Below are 24,659 nucleotides of genomic sequence, written 5' to 3'. Positions count from 1 at the left end.
CTTGTAAATATTTCAAATTTATGCCAATAAAATCTTCTCAGCAACCAGACAGTCTATATATATATACATATACACATATATATACACACACACACTCCCATGCATGGAGCGTTTAACATCCACTGGTGGTTTGTTGTTCTTGTGAAACATCAGTAGGGGGAACGGAGAGAGAAGATGGAAAGTCCAAGTCATGTGTCCTCACAAAGGACACTGAGCACTCAGCAAGTTGGGAAAGTGGAAGCTCACGCCCTGTCGACGAGACAGGGCAGCTCCACACCACTTTTCTTCATTCCAAAACTGAAAGCACAGCAGAGACAAGAACGTCAAGGAGCAGGGAGATAAATGTAGAAACTGATGTCACGTCATGCTCTCATAAAAGGTCTGGATACACCTACAGAGCCTTCCTTATGACTGTCATATAAACATTACACTGGGGCTGCACACAGGAGATTAAATGGGAGGGGAGGGAAGCTTCACATGTGTCATGCTACCAAAGGTTATTTTAGGATCAACTTAGAAGCTGAGTAGTGGGTGGCAGCTGATTATATTACCACAGGCATATTTAAATATCATGGGCCCAAACTCTCATCAGGAACTTTTATAAAGGGGTACAGCTGTGACTTGAGCTTCAACCCTGTCCTGCAGAGCAGTCCAGTGCCCGGTGCTGGGTGATCTTCTCTGGGTGTGAGCCTTCCCTCAGAGCAGGACATAGCCAGGACAGGAGCATTTTGGCTTCAAGGCTCTTGTTTGTTCGAGGAATAATGTCAAGGGCTATTCCTCAGACTCAAGCAGGATTTTCCCAACAAGGACCACCCGTTGCACCACGAACCATGGTGAACCATCACAAGGACACAGCACACTTGGGGACAGAGCACATGCAATTATCACACTGGCAGTTCTACATGGCCTTGCCATCACAGAGATGTTATCACACCAGCCAGCACCAACACACGGTTCGCTTGCCTCTGTGCACAACATGAGCCTCAGAAGCTCAACCACTACTTGTAGAGTTCCAGATGTCAGTGGATCATATCTTGATGGTGACTCTGCAGCTGACAGGTCTTCTGAGTAAAGCCCAGCTTATCGTGGTTTCAGAAAAATCCACATGAAGAGACCTCTCTAAGAAATGCCTCTATTCTCCCATAAAAGCAGCGGCCTTCACAACAGTGAGCCAGGAGAACACCACTACCTGGTCATAGAGTCATGTCCACAGCTTTAGATCACCAAGCAAAGCTACAAGGCCTGTCTTTAAACGGCCTGATACCAGGTGACTTAAAGGAAACCACATGGCATGTTCATACAAAGGGTGACCGCTGAGCAGAGCACCTAATGGCTGTCCTTGTGTACAGACAGACAGGCCCTCCCCTAAAACAGATCCTCCAAATGACAAGTAAATAATCGGCACTTGATTCTCAAATGTCACAACCTCAGAGTTGCAGAAAAACATTTATATATGCGCACACATACATATTAAATATCTGTAGGCACACACATATATATGTATGTATATATTATAGGTATTAATTTATTATATAGATGTTGGTGTTATATAGATTATAGATGTTGAGTGTTATAGAGATATTAATATATTATTATGTTTATATATATAACAGGTATTAATCTACCAGATTTCTGCACCAAACCCCTGGTTCGTAATCAGATCCATTCAATTATTTTCAAAGCTCACAGCACAGTTTTGCAGTGCTACTTGTATAACATCTGCAAACATTTATTGAGGCTTTTAAAAAGAGCTTTATGTTAAAAATGAACAGTTATCCTGAAAAGCAGCTAATCATATCTTAATAAATTTGCAGCTGTTAAGCCATCCAAAAACACTACACAAAGCCAGTTTCATTTTAGTTCAGATGGAATTCCTCTCCCATTTTTAACTGCTCCAACATTTAGGTACTTTTGACTACATTGATGGGCTCATTTGATTAAAACCAACTATTTCTACTGCAATTCTTGGATGAAGCGCTCTGCTTGTCAGGTTTTGCAGGCACAGAAGTATAAATGAAATCTGAAGTCTGGGGCTCTGGGCTCCTTCAAGCTGTAAAAGCATTCAAATGACACCAGATGTTAACTGCTCCTGTGGCTTCGTCATCTAATGGGACATCACTTCTTGGCTTTTTTCAGCACAGTAGGATCATTCATCACACGGCCCCATTCCCCTGGTTTTGGCCTTGAACATGAGTTAGAATTGGCTAATGCTGGACCTGGGTCTTTGTTGGAATCAGAGAGAACAAGACGCCAGGCACTGCCCATCTTCCCTGTTCAAGCATCCCCGGTAAAGAAACAATTTTCACTAGCTTAGCAGAATGAAGTTATTTAGCTGTATAAAAGGGGCCTCCAGTGAACTCCAAGATTATCTACCCCATATAGCTGCTACCCAACAAACTAAACACAACATATACTGTAGTGACTGTACCTAGTATGGAACAGGCCGAACAATGTAGATTTCTAAGGCAGGCAAACAATGCTAGCAATGCAGTAACAAAACAACAGAAACTAACGCAATCTACACCGGCAAACACCATGTGGAAAAATCATACCAATGCCACTTTCATGTTCCATTGGATCAGGGTAAAAAAGGAAAAAGAATCATAAAAAAAAAAAGAATCCAAGTAGAGGGAGGAAATTAAGTCTTTCACCCATAAATTTTCATTTGTTTAAATGAAATTCACACAACCGCAAAGAACCACTATAACCACTAACTTACGTCACCTGCCAGAAACAAGACCAAGTCAACAGTTTGCAATTGAGAAGGTTAATCTACTTAGTTTTAGGACAAATCACTATTCATTATCTTAGTGCAACTACACTCTTTGGCAGAAGGTCACACTACTCACTAAAGAGAAAAATACCTGTCTCCAGTGACCAAACCATGACACCTCACTGAAAGAGTATTTTTAGCCAACTTCTGGATAGCCTCAAATCAGTGCGAAACATTCATTTCCATAACTTCAAACGAACATATATTAAAGATTGTTTCTCCAGCATAAGCCAGGTTGCCTGACAGTGTTTGGAAGATAACTAGTCCTCCTCTGAGCACAGTTACATTAGTGCATGACCAAGATGGGGATCTACCCAATTTTCTCTTGATCAAACAGGTCCATGCCTTAGACTCCCATGATGTTACTCAGCTGAGTTATTATTCATTGAAAAAGCACAGCAAGTAACTTCTGAACCATTTAACACGCAACAGCCCTTTTCTCCCCTCCTACATAAACTGAAATGCCAAATACCAAACCTATTTGTAGCAGTCAAGATTAGTTCTAACAGGCTAATCACTGAAAGGATAAACTGATCTGAATGTTCATCTAAACACTAATAATTATTCCTACTTATTAGTTTTTTGTACCCCAGATGCACAGAGTACTTCAGATAATGCAGAAAGTTTGATCCTTGCCTGGAGAAACTCCCATGAGTAGGAAATAAACCAAAGAAAGATGAAACTGCAAGAGAAACTGACCTCAATTTATAACCACTTGTGACAGCAGGGACATGGATCTTGGCTTTCACTCTGCAGGAACCTCTTTTAGCCTTCACTGGAATTACCCCAAAGGAAGATGACCCATTGCTAGATATTCATTAAGTTACATAAAACTGTAACTCTCTGTATCAACATAACAGAATATCAGAAGGAGATATCCTACAGACTCTAGGACTTCATCCTCTTGGCTTTTACGGATGTTTTTACCATTTTAAGAGGGTTACTCTGGTGGCATGAGACAGTAGGTCACCTTCGGAGACCACACACACGTTCAGCTTGAGAGTCAAACAGCCCCACTCTCTTCATTTTGCTCCTACCAAACAGCATACCCATGTGAACATACACCTAATGCAACTTACTGATTGTATCTGGGTGCAACTGGGGTTGGCGATTGCTGGCACCATAAACCAGCACAGTGTCCCAATACTTGCAGTTCCATGCAAACATTCAGGTTTAGCTGTGATCCCTCTGAAGGCAATCAGTGTGCAAGATGATTACCAACCAGCTTCATGCAGCTATACCTTGAAAAGTGACTCCATGAAAGTGGTATGAGGGTGAGGTAGGGAGGAAAGAGGAGTGTAGTGTTTATTTCCTTTTAACTTTCCATCTCATGGGTGTTCAGTGCCATGTCTGAACATGTTCAGACATTTCTTCCCCTCCCCACTTACCCTTCTTCCAAATGCTTGCCCTACAAATTATGTCTGGGATCTGAGAATTAAGCTGAATTCTTTCCTTCTCTTTCTTATGCACGCAGAGTAATAAGGAGACTTTGCAATCCAAATTCTGCACTTAACGTACACCTGCGTTAACCCCATTGTCCTCAAATTATTCCCTTAACAATGGCTGTGGGTTTGTACAGGTGTTTAACAAGTCCCGTAATTGGAATTTAACAAACAATTCCAACAGCAAGGAGGGGGGAAGGAGCGAGAATTCAGCTCATTCCTTGTGGCACTAGCTAACACATTCAAGGAACTGGAAAAACAAAACCCAATTTAAAAGGTATTTAGGCGTGTGCAGATGCTGACAGGCAACTCACAAGATTTCCAAAAACCACTGGTTTTCTACTTAGATCCACAAACCAGAGCAATAGCAGGGAGTATAAATTTAAAGCTTTTGCTTTTCATTCACACCATCTTCTCAGTATTCTCCTTAGCCTCCTCCCCACTTCACCAAACATTTCGCTTCCAAAATAAACTTTCTAAGCTTCCTCTTGGGATGACAAAATTAGGCCAGAATCCTAAAAGCCCAAATGGATGGACCCAGCTGGGCTGAGGACAGTTCTTCGGAGGGGTGACATGGAGATGAGCCCAGCACATGTGCAGGATCGGTGCCGTATCTGCACCACCAGCTCCTGGGAAGGAAAGCATCTCCAAACCACTTACCATCACATTCAGAAACAACCCCAGTAGGAGGCAGAAAAGCAAGACAGGGCCAGGCAGAAATGCAGGCCTGAGAAGACGACATTGGTTGCTGTGCCTCAACTAAACTCAACAGTTGGTTTTCTAGGCTGACTTAGGTTTCACATAGGTGTAAAAATCAAATAAAAGCCTTCTGCTGTTGTCATGAGGCCCTGTTTGCGACCACGACTGAAAATTAGCTTTCTCCAGCTCTTTCTCTCCATGTATCGAGCTGCAGCTGGGACATCAACTGTAGATGTAGTTAGGCTTTGTTGCGAAGGATAACTTGGTCACAACAGTCTAACAGAAAAGGTTATCCGGCTGGCACATGAAAGAGATCAGTGACTTTATAGGGCCAGCAATTACTCCTTAGTGATGGAGAATTACTACAGAGCACTCATTACTGAAGAGATGCCAGTTACTGACAAATTACCAGACTGAGAAATTAATTACCAGCTGAGAAAATAATGCACAAGGGATAGGACTGAGAAAGCCACGTTCAAGAGAGGTCCATAATTTGGAACAAGTACATTCTAATCAACAATTAGTCCTGGTACAATTAGTACCACACTGGGTACTCTTTCAGGATGGCAGACATCACAACTGGTCTGCAAACCATCAATGGCTGAGACAAAATAGCATCCTCTAAAAATGGAGACATTGTTCAACCTGACCATGACATTGTCCAACACACAGACACGGCTCTATGCTCTGACACTGCACAAGCAATTCAGCATTACTGACAGGAAAATCATCATCTCCCAACTTCTCCTCGCAGCTACAAGTTGACTTGTACACGTTCATAAAACCCTCGTGTATTCACGCACCAGGTTCACAGAGAAGGCAAGCGAACGAGGGCGAACGCGTGCTCCGAGGATGCGCACACAGAAGCGTGCTTTGCTGAATGTCAACAGGCATTTTGCAAAGCTAACTCCAAAACAAGCAATTTTTCCACAGCTTTTTCCTGCTAGGGGCCATCTCCATGGAAAAAAAAAAAATTAAAATTAAAAATCTGCTTTTTACTAAAACAAACAAACAAAAGATCTAGCCAAATTCTTCATCATCATCAAGTGAGTGGAAAATAATTGAGAGGGGTGGAGTTGGAGAAGTAAATCTGTATACAAAAACTGCACATGACCTCTGAGCTACAATTTCCACGGCTATGAGTATTTGTTAGTTTTAACAATGTTTCTGTAATCCTCCGCAATGCCTTCCTTTTTCCCTATCTCAGGAACCCAGTGCAGAAGCTGCGTGATCCCAGGTCTCCAGGAGAGAAGGGGGCATGAATTCAACACACGAAACTCGTGGGGTCCCAACACAAGGCCTAACCAGCCATGCCACAGGTCTTGAAGGCAAAGCCATAGAGAGACAAGACATCAGCCTAATGGGCTCCTGTCCTTCTGCATTCACATGGATTGGTGAATGAAGGGGAGAAGCATAACAACTGACAAAATGATTAAGTAAAATAGCCAAGGTCGCTACCTCCAAACCTTTACAAAGCAGAGACCGCACATTATTTCAGCGAGAACAAATAAAAGGCAATCACAAAGCCTAAACAGCTAAGTAAATGGACATCAAAATGACTAATTTTGCACCCAAGACAATCACTGGGTGGAGGGGGTAACAAAAAAATTGATATAGAAATATATAGAAATATATAGAAATATATAGAAATATATAGAAATATATAGAAATATATAGAAATATATAGAAATATATAGAAATATATAGAAATATATAGAAATATATAGAAATATATAGAAATATATAGAAATATATAGAAATATATAGAAATATATAGAAATATATAGAAATATATAGAAATATATAGAAATATATAGAAATATATAGAAATATATAGAAATATATAGAAATATATAGAAATGAGCTTATTATTTTATTTTCTTTAAAAGTAAAGGCATATGGGAAATTTAGCAGTCACATTTTCTTCGTTGGGCAAGAACACCCACACTGCTCGCTCATTCAGTCCCATTTTTCCCTGTGCAGCATCTGAGCAAAAGGAGACCAGACCAAGGCCTCCAGACCCTCCTACATCACACACAGCAACAACTCTGATTTTTACAGTTTTATTTGGTTCGTTCACAATGCCCAGTCTCACATAAGCCACAGGCCTGATCCTTCTCCTAATCAGAACAACAGCAAAACTCCAGCAGATTCAGTAGCTCTGGACAGACCTTGCAGTGGCAAGGGGATAAACTTTAAGGGCCCAAGCCTTATTCGTTCACTCTTCTTGCTTCCACAAGTAATCCTATTGAAAGTAATGGGACTGCTCCTAAAAGTCAAAAGATGCGGGACCAAATAGGAGGAGAAACTGAGAAATATTTGGGGTTTGCCCTCCAGCAGAGCACAAGTGTATTCCCCAAAGCATCCTTTTATTTCTATATATCAAATCAGAGTACCAGTATAAAAACGAAATGCCTGAAAATGCCATTCGAGGCAGGAAGAAGAAACCCAAGTCCTTCTTTTAGAACAAGGGCAATCGAATGATAAGTAGCTGAAAATGTGGCCACACACACACACTCCTTCATATACACATACATACACAGAGGCAGTTCATCAGAAGTGAATCGGAGAGAGAAAGATGAATTTGAACCCTTTATCCCCTGTCCTTTATAAAAGCTGCCACTCAGTAAACGGAGATTGCTCTAATTACTGTGACAATTCTGCACCCCGTTCAAACAACTTTTGTGCTCTGGACAGGTTTCTCCGCGAGTTTGAAATTCTTGGCCTGAGAACCACTCTTGTCTAAAAGAGGTTTCTCGTTGCAAGCGCAGAATGCAACACTAACAAGTTGTCCCTCTTTTCAGCTCCTTTCATTCTCCTCTTTTCCAATTGCCTGATTCAGGGCTTAATGGAAACTTGTCAAGGCTTTTCTTCCCACAAACCCTGTAGAGCCCCAAGGCAATCTGTGCACAGAGTAACCACAGGAATCTCATATTGTCAATTAAAATTGAATAGACACCTGATAACCGAGTATACGTTCACAAATAATATACATCACATGCACATACACAGATGTGCCCACGTAACCAGTCCAATACTCGTGTCCGGGCACACCAGCAGCGCCAGTTCCCATTTACAACCATCCAGCTACACCCACGCTCTAGTTTTCACTTTTTCAATCCATATTTATGAAACTGAATTTCATATTTAAGAAATTAAAAACAAAGCACTTTAAAGTACCGTAGTTGAGCAACAGATTTCAATGGAAAATAGACTAACTATGTATACCAGGCATCTGGCCTTTAATAACCCCAGGGATTGTAAGGATATTTAGCTGCTATCCAGATAAAATAAGCTCTGTGGATATCCTTTACACAGCGGTTTTGTGACCAATACAGTAGTTATGTTTGTGACTGGCTCCTGTAAAGTACCCTTATTCTTTTATTTTTTCTTTTTTTTTAAGCCACATTTTATGGTGCATTTTAAGAACTAAGAAAAGGCCCACAGGGGAAAGGTAACAGGAATCGGAAGTAAACTGAGACATTTGGTTAATAATAATAAAAATCTCAAAAACTTCAGCTCCAGACAGACAATTATAATCTGTAACCCCTTTCAAAGGGGAAAAAAAAAAAACTCCTTGCCAATGTCCCAGAGAAAACAAAGGTAAAAGCACTGATTGCCATCTTATTCTTCTGATGTGTTCATTCAAGGTCATACCTTCCCCTGGATTCTTTAATATTGGCAAACATTTATAATAGCGTAATTTCAATAGCAGTCTCTTCAGCCTGGGTGTAGATCAATGCAGCATCTATATGCTGTCTTCCAGCCCTTGTCTATGTCAAAGCAGTGGCCCTGGTTTTATAAATCTCTTAAATCTAATTAAACCAATGCAAACCTCTTACTGTGTGTGCTCCCAAACCAGTTCACTGGTTTAACCAAGTTAAAATTATTCAGGCTAAGGTTTAAAGCAGTTCCAACAGAACCATTATCAAATATTTGCATCAGTTAAAAACAGAAATCAATGTAGTGGCTTGTCTCCAGTATAGAAAAGCCTATAGCCTCAGACTTTTCCAGATCATTATTTAAGGAGTGACTGAGTCCAGTGGGAGTTTGGATGTGCTCAGAAGTATAGCCCCCCCACTTTTTTTTTTCCTCCATCTTTCCCGTTCTTAAAATAGGATGATTCGCTTCTATTGTATCAACATCTAAGAATCTCTCATATTCACCAGAAAGTCCCTTTAGAGTATTTTCAGTCTGGCACTTTCTAACTATTACTTCCCACATCCTCCTTTTGGAATTTTTTGGTGTCTCAGCTGCATCACCATCACTAGTGAATTAAAAAGCAGGGACTGATTTTGTTGCATGTAGCACCTTTCACATCACAAATCTCTAGAGAGCCCCACAAAGCTGTGAGATAGATACTGGTCGAGCACAATTATATATGTTCATGCTTGGTAGCCATGAGGCGTGCTATCGTACTTCCCATGGAGCCCAGGGCATTGAAACTTGTTCTGCCAAGAGGGGAAAACAGTTAGGCAGGACTAACTGTATCAGTAGGACTAACAAAATGGTCACAGGACCTTTAACATCACAGAGAGTCCCTCCTGAATTCGGCCTCGCCTCCTGGCCAAATACCTGCAGGAGCTGGGTACCCAAAACATCCCACTACAGAAAGAAGCTGCCCTCCCATCTTCTCCACTTCCTTCAGCAAGCAGCAAAAGCATTTCAAACAACGCAAATCCACTCTCTGCTCACCAAAGCCTACTTGTCTCCTATAATTTCTATCATTTTCCTGTCATCATTTCTCCTTTGCTGAAACCAGCAGCATATGAGTCAGAGAACAATCATTAACTTTTACAACTTCCATACGAATCCACCTACTCGTATCAGAAAAGCAGTATTGACATGCAACATGGCCTCGGACTAAATCCTGATCCTGACAAGATGGGGAAGCCAGATACTGCAGAAGCAGGAGCTCATTTAAGAAAGTACCATTGGAAACATAACTAATTTTTTTTTTCCAAGACCAAAGGACGACACGGAAGCAACAATATATCAATTTGACATTTAGTCGGGTTTGGCTTTTTCAATACCTTTATCCACTTTTGAAGAAGTTGGCCATTGGCTGAAGACACACAGGGCCTGATCCAAAGCCCCTCGTTATTAATAGAAGCCTTTTTTCCACTGACTTCAATGGATCTTGGACCAAGCCCAAGGAAGACAAGATTTCACAGCAGTAAGAGTGACACACATTCTCAGCATTCAAATAAAACAATACACGGCATTTACGATGTCAGTCTGTACAGCATAGTTTTGCTTGTGTTTTGCTTTTTTAAAATAGGCTCTAGGTTGTCGGATTAACGCACCCAAAACGTCTCTGTGAAGTTAGAAGGAACTACGGGCAGATACCAAATGCCATGGTGAGATATATAATAATCCCAGCATTTCCCCCAACTACAATATAAAGGCATCCTCTACCACAACATCTCTTGTAAGTTGCTACAGCCACACTCTGAAGTGTCCCATCATTATAAACTCCTCTAGTAACAGCTACAACATTATTCACAATGAATTAATTTGTATTAATACAGCTATCACACGCATTTCCATATGAAACCCATTGTTCTGAAGCATTAATAAAAACCTCACCAAGTGAAGTAATGTGGTACCCCTATATTTAGTTTAAAGAAATTAAAATAAATGCATTAAAACAAAATTGCTAATATCTTCAGTACATCATAATTGGCACAGCAAGCAGAAACCCAGTTATCTCCTCAGTACGTATTTATAGCATCACCCTTCCCCATTCATCCTGCATTTTCTTAGAGAATCTGCTGTACCCTACATCTGCAATTCATTGACTTTACAATTTACCACATGTTGAGATGGAGAGGTCTCAGCTCCATTTGAATCACTGCACAAATATGCAAGTGATTTATCGTTTTAAAACTGAAGACTGCAGAAGAACGACTCCACTTTTCCTGAACATTACTCCTTCTGGCAGACCATGAACAATTACAGCGCGTACTAATTAAGCTCTGTAAATGTGCTGTGCCCTGCTAATGCCTACCAGGCCTCAAATTTAGTTGCATGAAGCCAAACTTCAGCCAGCGACTTAACTCATTCAGCACTGCCCGGTTGCCTGAGCATGACCCCACAAAGAATAAGGGTCGAGGGTTTAGCCGACCTAAAACAAAGGCGCGAGGCTGAACAGATTTTGCCGGAAAGAATCGGAGGGGGGAGATGCTGGCGGGAGGGGGGCGGGAAGCGTCTTGGGAACCCGGGGAACATCCTTGTTGATAACCTGTTAAAAAGGTACAATACCACACCAGCTTCGCAACGCGGTGCTGGGGGATTCCGATCTGTCCCCGGGGGCTAATAAGTCACAGCGCTCCATTGATTAGGGAAATGCATAAAACCTTCAACGAAACTGTACAGCTATTTGTGGAATGGCCAAATCGACAGCCCCCTCTTTTTTCTTAAGTCAGGTTTTACATGGCTCGTAGAAGAAAAACATATGGGCGAAAGAGCGTAGCTTTCCACCACACACATAACCCTGCCTTTTTCTTAAATTAGTCTCCAAGCACAACAGTCACCTACAGGGAACCCGAAATCTACTGCTAGAGAAATTAAAGTTAAAAGTAATACCGAGGCATATTTGAGTAATCACAGTATCTTGTTAAAACAAACACACACACCCCAGCGTAGACAAGACAGCAGCACTTCAAATCTGACTGTCCACTCTAGGAAAGCATGTTTAATGGGGAGTGAGCTGAGAATAACGAGCTTTGCTGAGTGAAGCAGTGTTTCTCCTGGGGCCCCAGACTACCTTGACACTTAAGAGTCAATCCCCAGATCCCAAGCTTCCCCTCCAACCATCCATTCAAATACAGGCCTTTCCTCCCCCCAAGTTTCTACAATTTCCCCTTGTGCTCCAACATCCCTCCTTTGTCCTCCAATTACTCTCCAGCAGCCCCCTCTCAATGTTCCTCCCCCAAAACACCAGCCTCAGCACATCTCCCCTTGCCCCCCTGCGCTGACCTACACATCCATCCCAGACCGTCCCTTCCAGCAGGACACAGGGCTTCTCCCCTAAAAACCACCTCAACACCTTAATTCATTCACCACGTATTTTCCCTTAACACAAGCTTTTGCTGCTTTTTAAGAGGCCCTGTTTCATACACACAAAACTGTCTAATAGATGCACTGCCAAGCATACACCTTTCGCGTAAAACCCGATGCATTTTTTTTCTTCTCCCCTGGCTCAGTGGTCCGTGAGAAAATTAAAAGACGTTTCCAGGTGTCATCTGTCTTTAAATGTTTGCTTGTGTCGCTATCTAGAACTACTGCCCAATGCTGCTGAGACCTCTGTAAAGGACACTGGCTGTGCTAAACTTCTTCAGCCTGGCTGCGTCACACACAGCTCAGCCTTTACAGCACTGCAAGCGTTAATTATAAACTTCAGAGCCTACATTAAAAAAAAGAAAAGGCACAAACATGAACCAGCAGTTGGGAGGAGGAGCAGAAATATTCTTCGCTTTCGGGTGGGGAGAGAGAGGATTTCCATATCTCCCCCCCACCCCCAGCAACACACTTCATCTCTCATTGCTTATAATTAGTGAAAGAAATTTGACCCACTGCCAGTGTCTGTGGACCTTGGATATTATAAGGCCAGCGTGGCGTCAAATATCTTAACATTCATAAGTGTTATAGGCTGTAAATAAACCCCGCGGATTTATGACCCTGCAGTGCTTGCCAGCAAACGACTGTGGCACATTTCTTTCAGCAGACCTGTCGAGGTGCAAGTTTGCCTTTGGTTGTAAAATTAACCATTTCCTTCACAAATGTGCCCAATTAGAAGTCAAAGTTTTAAGGCTTACTTACATATTTGCCAGGACGGGGTACTGAGGAGACGCCCGGGGGAATAGAGCTTTAAACTTCCCAAACCTCACAACACACACACACACACACACACACACACACACACACACACCCCTCGCAAAGCAAAACTCTCAACAGCCCCAGTGTAGGAGCAGAGTGTCTGGTATCACCCAAAAACCCGGGGAAAAAAGCCCAAACCGACAACCTGACCGCTTTGATATTTCCATGTGCCTATGGCCAGCCCTCATTTTTGGCTGCTGGGGGGCGCAGGCGTCCCCCCCGGGCTGTGCCTGGAGCAGGATCTCCTCCCTTCCCCCAGGATAATGTCATCTGCTTCCTGTGTAGGAGAGCATTTGCTAAATCCAGGTTGTCTCATGCTTAACTGCCAATAATCCAACTTCCACATAACTCCCAGACAGCTGGGAAAAGGTCCTCAGAGTTTTTAGTCATGGTACAGAAACACACGTCCACACAAAAAATCTGCAGCTGTCCTTTTTCTCTACACCACATTTTTTTTATCTGATTTTGGGGCCCAGTCGGACAAATTTATAATATTTTTACCTACATTGTGGTTTACAAGCTCCAGTGAAAGCTGCAGCATACTCCTTCCCCCCTCCATCTTCAGCTGACAAATGAGTACATATTTGCTTGAACAAAAAAAACCGAAGAATCCATGTATGAATGCATTCAAATAAACCTGGAAAGGCATCTAATGTATTTTCTTTTAGTACAGATCAGCCACTGCTGCACCTATTAAAATTGTTCGATTTCCAAAGCAAATATTATTTTTAATGAAGTGCAGTCCCGCAATTATCCTGTACACTCAAGTAACAGTACTGTATTATATTGTTTTGCAAAGTCCCAGAAACATGAAACTTTTCTCTCATTTTCATAGCCCCCTAAAGAGAAGCTGATTGACCAAGCAATGCAGCGATTGCTCCAGAATGAAATCTTATCAGGAAAAAAAAAAAAAAGAGTTAAAAATAAATCAGCTGCTTTACTGAAAATAAGTTAACAAACACGGTCTGTTTGCCATTGTATACCAGCTATGCTAATGATATAGCAGAGTGATTCAGCAATCTACCTAATTAAGCATGAGGAAAGTTTCTTTATGGAGGTTCTATTTGACTTACACCACAGAATCATCAGTTCTTACTTAAAAGCTTGGTTTTTTACACAAGTCCAGAAACCTTATTAAAAGCATGTCCATTCAATTAAAAAAAGGCAAATAATTCACTCTCCATTGAATAGCTATGTATCATAAAGTATCAAAGTGCTGACATACCAAGTTGTATCTACATTATTAAACTATTGGTGGATGTTAATACTGTAATCCATACTGCAGACATTAAACCTCAACCATAAAGATTAGTAAAGAATTAATATTGTCACATCGAGACTGAAACCTTAACACACCAGCAATAAATATTTCCAAAGGAGATGAGAAACAATTAGCATAAATACCGAAAGAAGGGCAAGAACACCTGTTCTTTTTCAGTGCGATAAGCATTTTATTGTTCTCTATTTAAAATGTAATGACCTGTGTAATTACAGTAATATTACATTGTATTGCAAGGGCTTGGAATGTCACACTTTGAAAAGTGTTGTCAAAACAATTGAAGGGAAGAAAAAAAAAGGACCACCATTAACCCTTCACACCCCAGGGTCTACAGCTTTTGTATTAGGAAGGATTATGTTGTTTGACTCAGTAGATAAAGGAAAACACCCATTTTTCAAGTCAATTAAAGAAAAAAGTTTCTTCCTGAACGTAAAACCCAGGCAAGGTGGCTCCTCTCCACCGCAGCTATTTCCAGCTCCCAAAACTTCGGGACCAAATGCAAGCTCACTCCTACAGCCTCACTCAGCAAGCAACAATTCAGGGAAAAAGAAGATGCAATAACACTTAATAAAAATATCTGCCAGCAGGGTTTTCTCAAATCATAACACATCCAACCGAACACATTAACCAAGCTCTAAATTCAGGGTAAAAATTAAATACACCCCTTCTTTATGTTCCAACTCCGAAAGGAAAACACTCTCCTAAAACATTCTCCCTAACAAGCAGCTCCCCCCGTCCCTCTGCAAGCACAGGTATGGCACTGGCACCCTCAGACGCATTACTTCATCACTACTTGACTAGACCTCTAACTTAAAAAACACATCTATTCTCAAAAGCAATCTGCAGTATATTACCAAAAGCAACATTAACATGGAAAAAAAAATCTTTGACTTTTAAAAATAAAATTACTCCTATCAAGCTTTATAAAGAGTTTGCAGTATTTAAAGCATTGTTCTTGAGATAATGTATTATTCATCATAAGCAGATTTTATGATACTTCATAATTCTTCACATTCCTGTAGCAGTGAAGCTGCCCACGAGTTTGCTCTTGAACAGACAATTACAGGTACATTTACAAAACACAAGAATCCCGCTACACCCCCAAATAAAACAAAAAGAAAAAACCAAACACACACAACAAAAAAAAAAAAAAAAACACACCCACAGACCTTCAAGATTCTGCAACAGCAAAAGGAAAGGAAAAACGATTTTACTACTTATTTGCATCACCTCTTTACCTTGCAAGCTCTAAAACTCAACAAATATGGCTTCAGGAAAAATGACATAAATAAAAATAAGATTCATAATTATGCAGTATCATCTGTACCTTTTCAATCTGTATTTAAAAAATATAATAATAAAGATCTAGTTCGTCTGGCATTGAAAGCTGGTACAGCAGAGCACTAGAATCCACCTAAAAACTGTGAGACAGACAACAGCTATCCCGCTGAATCTTTATAATATTCTGCTCTCAGGCCTAAATAAACAACTTTAATTTTTCTTGGCTATAATTAAGTGTCAGGCAAACAAACAAGCATACGGAATGTGAAAGAATAAGGTTAAGAAGATAGGAGAAGGATGCTGGAGCCTGGATGTGGAAATAAGAAAATTGCCTATTGAGTGTGGAAATATCCTTTCAGAATCCATCTGATAACACAAGCAGGCCACCTGCTATATCAACAATAAAACAACCTGTAATCTTTCATACAGTACTTTTAATTCACACAAACCAAACATTCCTATGGAGGCCTTTTTTAAGTGTGGGGGAGCAAGGGAAGGAAGAATACTTCCAGGGAAGCTAACTGCTGAAGGATCCTATCTTCATATGCTAAGGGAAAAAGGATATGTAATCAAGGTAATGAGGAGAAAACAAATAAGTGTAGCTGCTGTAAGAATAAATGCTTAGAGAATCCAAGAGCGGAGGTGTGCTTCCTACCAGCCTGCACTTGGAACAGTGGAATGCATTTAAGGTAAAAAAGAGGAGGAGAAAAAAAATACAAAGGCTCATAATTTGTAACAAAGTGATTTGTAACAAAGATTGTTTGCCATCTGGATCCTGGTGCTTGTAGAATTTGGAATTCATCACCATCATCCATATACATGTGGGTGACCGTATTCAAAAGGAAAAATATAATGCATTCAGCCCCTGAATTCCCCTCCCAATCATTACAATTGCAAACTGCAGTTGCCCCTATGCTGCTGTCCCAGAAATCACCTCCTTGCAAGAAGAGCCTTACAAGCTACCAAAATGAAACCCTTCCACAGCCCCAACTACATGCAAAGCCAGAAAACCTTCCTTACTACCTCCCTGTCACTCTGCATTTACTAATCTGTGTCTACTGACGTTTTACTAAGTGAAAACAAGACTGACCCGATGTTTAATATTTTAATGCTCTAAAACACTTGTAGATCCGATACACTGAAGTTGTCCAAGCCCTCAGTCATTAGTACGGCTTCAACATCTACCAAACAGGAGGTCTATTATTGTAAATCGCTATCTCGTATTACCACAAGGAAAAAAAAAGTGCATAAACACACATGGTGATGTGGGGACGCTTCAGATTTAGAAACACTCAGAAGAAACAAAACGGCAACGCTAAACCCACCGGTAGGAATACACAGTATTTTGTAGTCTCAGTGGATTTAGCCATTTTAACTAAAAAAATTTTAAAACTCTCTAAAAAGAAAGAAAACGTGACATTCGAGAAAACTGATGTCAGAGCAGAGCACACCGTGCATGACACTACAAGCAGAAAAACAGCTGGGACTACAAAACCACCAGCAGACCCCAAAGTTTCCTGGGATCTGGGCTAAAACTTGCTTTACCTCCACCCAGAGGCGTGCAGACAAGCACACCCCTGCCACTGAACCCGGGGTTAAAATAAAAAGGAAAACAAAACACAAAAGCAACAACAAAAAACCGGACGCTTTCAGCAAATTGTTTTTCTGCCAGCATACTTCCAGGAGGAATTTTGCTCGACTTGTTTGATTATTTTTGTTGTTGTTGTTGTTGTTAGAGCTAAGCCAGGCGATTTCTGTTTCCGGACTCAGCCCTCTGCTTTGCTCTAACCCGCAAGGTTTTTCCTTCCCCACCCCCAGCACCGCAAGGCACACACGAAGACACAGCCGCTTCGGGGCTGCTTCCCGCGGCACAGCCCAGGTGAGCAGGGGCCCCCGCCGCCCCCGGGCAGCGGTACCGCGAGTACCGAGCTCCAGGCCCCGCCGGGCCCGGGCAGCGGCACAGAGCTCCAGCCGGGCCCGGGCCGCGAACGCGGGACCCGCCGCGGGGCCGCCGCGCTGAGGCCGGACACAACTCGCGGCGCCCACGGCCGGGAGGGGACGGTGCCCCGTGCGGGGCACAATGAAATTCGCCGCTCCCGCAGGCGGGGGGGGGTGAGGGTAGGAGAGGGTTAAGGGGAAAGGGAAGGAAAGGAAAGGGGAGGGGGGAGCCGGCCCAGCCGCCACGGAGGGCAGGAGGCGACGGATCACCATGGAAAACGAGGAGTTTGGAGGGAGCGGATCCCAGATTCGGCTGGGAGAAAATAACCCCCTTTCCCAACGAAGGGGAGAGGGGAGGGACTAAGGAGAACAGGAGGAGAAAACGAGGAAAAGAAAAGAAAAAAAAAAAGGAAACTCCGATTGCTTATATTTATTGTCAGTTTTGTTTTGAGCCTGGATTAGGCAGTGTTTGGATTTTGTTTGGGTTTTTTTTTTTTCTCAGCGCTCCCTCGCAGGGGAGGTTAAAGGGGCTTCAGAAAACTGCCCACAAAACTGAAAGTAAAAAGAAAAGAAAAAAAAAAGAAAGCAAAAAGAAAAGAAAAAGAAAAGAAAAAAAAATATGGCGAAGTGTAAACAAACCCCCTCCCGCCGCGGCCCGCGGAGTTTGGAAAGTTTGCGGCACGGGGGAGGGGGCGCCGGGCCGGGCGAGCGGGGGCAACGGGGAGCGCGGCGGCGGGAGCTGGGGGAAGGGGGGAGGAGGAAAGGAGGGGGAGAAAAAGAAAAGGCACTTACCGTTCTCGCCGTCGGAGAGAGCGATCCATTGGGCAGATACGGGCTGCTGAGGTCGGGGATCATTATAAAGGGATAACCCGGGTATGGTGGGCCCTTAAACAACCCTCCATCTTGCCTCTTCGCAGCTAACATGGCGGGGGAGACACGAGCGGGAAAGGAACGGGGCAACAGAGGGGAGAGAAGGGAGGAAAGAGGGGGGGGGAAGGAAAACTTTTTTTAGAAAGTGTCCCAAAAAGAGGAGCCGGGCGCCCGGCGGAGGGGCGGCGGGCGGTGCGGGGCGGGCGGCGGTGCCGGCCGGGCCTGCCGTACTCACCTTCCTCTAAACTTTCCCGGGATTTATCTCTGAAAGTTTCGGACCGAGGCGGGGGCCGCCGCTCCGCCTGGGAGCGAGCCGGGGGTCGGCGTGGGGCAGTTGGGGATGGGGGTGGTGGGGTGTTTGGGTTTTTTTTTTTGGGGGGGGGGGAATGGAAGGGAGGAGAGGAGGAATAAAAGGCGAAGAAGAAGGGGAAAGGTGCGGGGAGAAGGGTTGGAAGGAGAAACAAACAGAACAAAACAGAAGGCATCGTTACAAGTTGGTGCCGCGGAGGAAAGTTGGGCGCCGGCGGGAGCGGGACCCGGCGCGGCGCCCCCGGCCCCGGCCGCGGCCCCGGGCAGGCAGCGCGGCCCCCGCCCGCCCGCCGCCCCGAAATGGCCCCGCGGGGGGCTTCCCCCGTACCTCCGAGTCTGAGGAGCTGTTTTGATTCGTTTCTGATTCATTGACGAGAGACGACTTGACATCAGCTAAATCCCTCTCCGCCGAGGAGTTCTCGGAGATCTTCTCCTCCTGCTCCCCTTCGTCTTTGAAAGAGATCAGTTCATCGTTGGCGCCCAGGTCGTCCCCTCCACCGCCGTTCAGCTGCGGCATTTTCCTCCTGGCTCACCCCACCAGCAGCAATTTTGCAAAAAGGGGAAGGGGGGGAAAAAAAGAAGAAAAAAAAAAAAAGGAGGGGAATGGGGGGAAAAAGGAAAAAAAGAAGAGGGGAGGGGGGGAAAGTTTGCACCAAAAAAGAAGAGTCCAAGGTGAAAGTTTCTTTTTTTTCCCCTTCTCTTTCCTCCTGGGGAGGGGAAAAGAGGGAGGAGGAGGGGAGGGAAATGTCTCTTCTTTGCTCCTTTGCACCAGTGACTTTAGGCTTCTTCCTTTCCTTCTTCGGGATTTTCTCTTTCTTTCTTCCAGGGAGCTGGTCGGCGTGCACTGCGCGCACGCACTCGCACCCGCGCACGCACTCGCGAAAAAATTAATAATAATAAAAAATATTTAACGGGGGGGAGGGGGGGACGCAGGAGAAAAAAAAAATAATGCAACAAACAAACCCAAGAAGTCAGCTGTAACGGGGGGGCAGCCGCCGCGGATATTGGGAGCCTGTGCCGCTCGGGTTTGAGTGAGTTGAAGTTGGACTGAGAGCTTTTCAGTTCAAAGGCGGCGCTGATTGACAGATAGAAAAAGGGGGATCGAAATCCGGAGGAACGGAGAAGTCTGGGATCCGGGATTATTGACAGGGAGCGAGAAACACACCAGGCACTTAATGAGATGCAGGAGGGGGCGGGGGCTCCCCGGTGACGTCTGCATAAATAAACAGGTCTGGGGCGCGGGAGGGGGAGGAGGAGGGTGGGGGAAGTAGGAAACTAACAATGATCCTTTTTGGCATGGGAGCGGGAGGGCGAGGGGAGGGGGGCGGGCTGCGGGGGGGCCGCTGGGGGAGGCGGGACACAAAACGGGGGCGGGGGGGTGCAAAAAAAAAAAAAAAAAAATATAAAAAAATGTGCACTGTAGCCCTGAGCTGCAGGGCGGGGGAAGTGAGGGGAAAAGCACCCAAACGAGTGCCCCTGCCCCCGGTCCTTGGAAAGCACTAACTTTTACATACTGGGTATTAATAACCGTCTCATCTCCGTGCAGCCCATATTCTTCTGAAGGATGTGTGCCCTTATTATTTGTGTACATGTGACTACGGGGTGGTTGGTTGTTTTTTTGTTGTTTTTTTTTGTTGTTTTTTTAAACCGTTAACATTTTTCTTGCCACTCGTTGGAGCTAAGAAACTCCCAATCATAATAAACACTATAATAAAAAGCCTTTTTTTAAGCGGCACTTGCGCCTTGCATTTATTATGGTTATAACACGCAGGATGAAAACGTGCGAGATCACTCGCTGAAGATCAGATGTTTCCAAATTATCTAATAGTAAGGCATAATATTTTTTGGTCCTTGATGTAAAAAAAAAAAAAAAAAAAGGAGGAGAAGGAATGTGACTGCTAAGAAGTTAATTAGCATGGCAGGACGGAGAATCAAGGACTCCCAGACTTCAGAAGTGAAAAGTTGTGGTGGTGGCGTGAACATCAGGCTGGGGGAAATCAAAGTGAAAGTGGGTTGATCCCGGCAGCGGGGGGAGCCGGGGGAGGGGGGGGTCCGTCCCGGGCGGCCCCGGGTCCCCAAGGCTGCGGGGGCAGCGGAGCCGCCCGCCCCCAGCCCGGGCGAGGGGGCTGCACCGCTCCGGGGCTGCGACCAGCGCTGGGGAAAGTCAGCAGGAGAAGAGCTCTCTGCCTGCACAGCAACAAAATGGGGAGCAGAATAATGCAGATGCAAGAAATGGCATCTGTTCCCCGAATATAATGTGGTGAGGGGAAGGGGAAAACAAATTGATCTTCCAGCGGTGACAAATTGTAACAATGGGGGAGTCAATTGGAAACTTTAACATGGGTGAGGAACAAAAGGAGGGGGGCGGCGTGGGGGGGAGAGACAGTAATTTCAATGGGAATTAGTAAATTGCCTAATGGAAATGGTGTTAGAAAGCAAGGGACAGGCTGTGCTAAATAATCCAAACATTCCTCCAGAAATCTAACCTGCTGCTCATGCTAAGGGCCATTCGGCACATAGGGTTTCCAAAACAAAGCCAATTTGTCATGCAATATTTAGAGAGTTTGGGGGTTTCAGCTAAACTGTCTTCTATAAAAAGAATAATAAAAACAATAATACAGAGATCGACAAGGCTAACATGAATTCTCAGGCATTAAAAAGTTCACATGGAAATTTGCATACTAAAGGGAAAGATGCAGACAAAATAGAAATAAAAAAAATCACTGCAACTTACAACTTTAATATTAATCAGTAAAGCAGAAGTAGAGTGAAAGGAAGCATGAAAAGAAGTAAAACAAATGTGTACATTTAATCAGACAGGATTGCATAGGACACAAAGAACAGGGCTAATTAGTCTCAGCAGGTAGGGACTAACCTTCAGACTTCATAAATAAATAAGTCTGTGAACAATGTCTAAGTGGGAATATGGAGACAGAAAAGGGATTATTTCAAGACACCAAGTAAAAACATGAAGAATTAAATTCTTCACTGTTAACTCAATGTACAAATGCATTAAACTGTTTCTTTTTCCACTGGTCTTTTGACTAACTTGCTTTTTACTTGTGAAGATTTTACTAAATAACTGTCTGTGGGCATACACACTCCCCATTTGCCCCGATTATGTACTCACTGTCTTTGCTGACTAATGCCTTGCAGAGTGACACCTTAACAAATATTCTCCATTTTTGTTTGCCTTTTGATTTTTAAAATGCCTTTATATCCCAGAACAACATGAGATTAGAAATACAAATGTGACAGACTCCTGTTTATTTTGCAGGGCCATGTGTTATAATTTGATCCAAATGAACAAAAACAGTTGCACAGTTTTGTTTTGTTTTTCAAAGATCTTTTTACAATCTGTGGTGGTGTTGTTTGTTGGGGTTTTTTTAAAAAAACAAGTACACTTTTGCTTCAGTCCCTATGTTGCTAACTCCTTATTAAGGATCATCAAAAGTTGGTGTTCAAGACAGGCCCAGTCCTTGCCCAAAGCTGGTTGCAGAAGGAACTGATTCTGTAGAGCCTCACACTTGTGAGTAACGTTTTTGACAGCCTATTCTTGAGGGTGATGACACACCTGAACTACTCATGCACGTAATGTTACTCACATGAGTACATGTTGGTAGAAGGGAGCTCGGCATTGGTGGTCCCAGGTACAGAAGTTGGCTGTGGTGGCTTCTATCAGGAAGGCTGAGGGGCTGTGCCCCAGCTGTGGAAGGCATTGCCTGTGCACGTTTGCACAGCTGGAATTTTGCCACTGCAGTGGACTCAGAGGAGCCCCATGAAGGGCTGGGAAACTGCTTCCTAGCTTTCATGGCAACATCAAGTTTTTACCAGCGCAAACTTCTAGGGTTTTGTTTTCAAGCTACAGCTTATAGCAAGCTTGATTTTGAAGTCCAAATATTGTCAATGAATACTAAACTGACTTGGTTTAAGTAAGATAGTACCAGTCACTTATGGTAGCTTCTGCGTATTCTTTGTATCATTTTCCTTTATGTGAGTTCTTGTTTCATGCTTGAGGAAGTGAGAACTTTCCAGTGTCAATAGCACCTGTTGAGTTGCAGGTTCTCAGGTGGTACCTTAGATTAAAAAGTATAGTGTTTAACAATGAAAGAAACACAATATTAAAAAAAAAAAAATCAAGCTAATCAAGCATGAAACATGATTGGATACCCAATTTTAAGCAACAGCGGGTGAGATAAAACCAGGTACTCCAAGCTGAGCCTTCAAGACATGTTGGCTTTCTTGTCAAAGCTGACCTCTACCACAGACGAGGAAATGGAAGTGCCTCTCTCCAAGCTTTTGTAACTCTCACGTCTTGGTACAATATACCTAAATGCTGAACAATGGGGTTTATTTCTCAACAGTGGTGTCGCCATTTTCCACTTCAGCACAAGATTTTGGTCCCAAGAATCCTGCAAAGTCTCAAGAACAGCAACGGTGAAAAAGCATGTGAGGTTTGCCTGCCAGTTCACGTTGCAGTAAACTGGAGAGGGAAGAGTCTGACCAGGGGCAGCCAAGGAAATTTATTGTTTTATGAAAAATGCTTTGGAATCCTTAATGTCTCACCGGAGGCCCAAGTCTATATTGGAGAAATATGGTCTGCTAACTGCCAGCTGGATCTCCTGGCTAATGTTTATATATCTGGGCTGAGTCATCAATTTTCATGGTCTTCTCAAAAAGGTCCCAATGTAGGTTGCAGTATGTAAAATGCAAGTTATTTGTTTTGGAAAGATAAAAGGACTTTGGTTGACCAGGCTGGGATTTGAGTCTACAGCTCAGAGGAGTCTGTATGTTTACAAATAATCTTGGATCATTAAATCTGCTCTGAATGTCAAAAAAAAATTCAATATTGAAAAGCTTCCAATAACACAAAGTAAATACATCTGCCCAGTGTCTTACCAGTTATGGCTCTTCCCAAGTTAGCAAAGAGGGGAATTTTTTCTAGGGCAGACAAGATGACAGCCTGAAAACACAGAAACTATGGCTCCTTTCTGCAGTCATTTGCATCGACCAAAACAAGCACATGTGAAAATGCAAGGAAGCTATCAAGTGGGAAAATATCGTCAAACAAACAGATCGTGGTGCTACTGCTAGGTTTCTTTGTGGCTTTAGATTTCACATGTACTGACCAGGTCACAGTGTGTTTGAGCAGTAGGTGTGGGATTTCTATCTGCACTTGATGGAGAAACGTTGGAAAATTAGGTAGCAAAAAATGTTGTGCCTTGTTTGTTTTCAGCCTCATAACACAGCCTAATGTCTCTCAATCTGCACTCTGCTTCCCAAGTCATGGTTATGGCTCACTAGGAACATAACTCCCTTTTAGCACCTAAACCACAGCTGTACCTCTTGCTTTTGTTAGAGATAATTCTGTCTAATAATAAAATGGTTAATGGGTAGAAATATGCATTCATGCAGGGATTATTCACACTTTATCATGAGGTGATATCAAGCGCTATAGGAGTGACTGACAAGGAATAGGCTTCTGAAATACAGAACCCTCCATAAATATACCATTTTTATTGACAACATGTCTTTTAACCCTAATAGTAATGGAAGAAATCCAATAAATGAAACATTTACTGCACAACTTGCCTTATTTTCGGGTGGTGTCTGATTCCTCTCTAGCTGTCTCTAGAAGATGTTTTTAGCCTAATTTGCTCCCTAGAAATTTCACTCACTAGAGTTATACATCTATGACGTTTTATTGCCTGAAGCCAAGTCTGAATAAGAACTTTCTTAAGATATACTTATCCTAATGCCAGTCTACAAGAACTGGGCTACTTTAGTTGGATTTATTTGTGGAACAGAGATACATGCGCACCTATAGAGCTGTCCATTGCCTCAGACTGGCTCTAATATTCCAAACAGAAACAAATAAATAAAACCAGCAAGTTTAGCCATGTTTAGTTATAAATAGACACTCTTAAAATAATCACGCTTAGATTTGTATTTACATGTCTCTGTTTTCCAAACCAACTAAAACACTAGTCCATTACATTTACAAAACACTCTCATTTCACAGGAAAGGACTTGAGAGTAGGTGTCTGTATGTATATGTTCACAGGCAAACATCAAACACTAGTCAGATGCAGTATGTTTCTACCCTCCTAGAAATACAAGATGGCATTTAAGGAGCTGGAGCACAGAGGTCACTGGCTGAGGTTGCAAACTGCTGCCTGGCTGGTTC

At 43.0% G+C, this 24,659-nt stretch overlaps 1 protein-coding gene across 19 annotated transcripts in view; it reads right to left on the bottom strand.

The window, feature by feature from the left end:
* Positions 1 to 19,641, bottom strand: part of TCF7L2 (transcription factor 7 like 2) — a 178,336-nt gene extending 158,695 nt beyond the window's left edge. For 10 of the 19 annotated variants that reach the window (XM_065843171.2, XM_065843174.2, XM_065843173.2 and 7 more), the window contains exons 1-3: positions 18,801 to 19,639; positions 18,399 to 18,465; positions 18,086 to 18,210 (exon numbers count right to left, since the gene is read on the bottom strand). In XM_065843171.2, coding sequence (XP_065699243.1) covers positions 18,086 to 18,210; positions 18,399 to 18,465; positions 18,801 to 18,989 — 381 coding nt within the window. In that variant the 5' untranslated portion in view covers positions 18,990 to 19,639. Of the gene's footprint in view, positions 1 to 18,085; positions 18,211 to 18,398; positions 18,466 to 18,800 lie in introns of all 19 variants that reach the window. The other 9 variants (XM_065843181.2, XM_065843182.2, XM_065843183.2 and 6 more) reach the window with 3 other exon arrangements.
* Between the last annotated feature and the right edge of the window lie 5,018 nt (positions 19,642 to 24,659).

This window comes from Patagioenas fasciata, chromosome 8 (assembly GCF_037038585.1).
Source record: "Patagioenas fasciata isolate bPatFas1 chromosome 8, bPatFas1.hap1, whole genome shotgun sequence".
Classification (NCBI taxonomy): Eukaryota; Metazoa; Chordata; class Aves; order Columbiformes; family Columbidae; genus Patagioenas; species Patagioenas fasciata.
The sequence above is the reverse complement of the archived record's forward strand: the minus strand, read 5'-3'. Positions and strand labels throughout refer to the sequence as shown.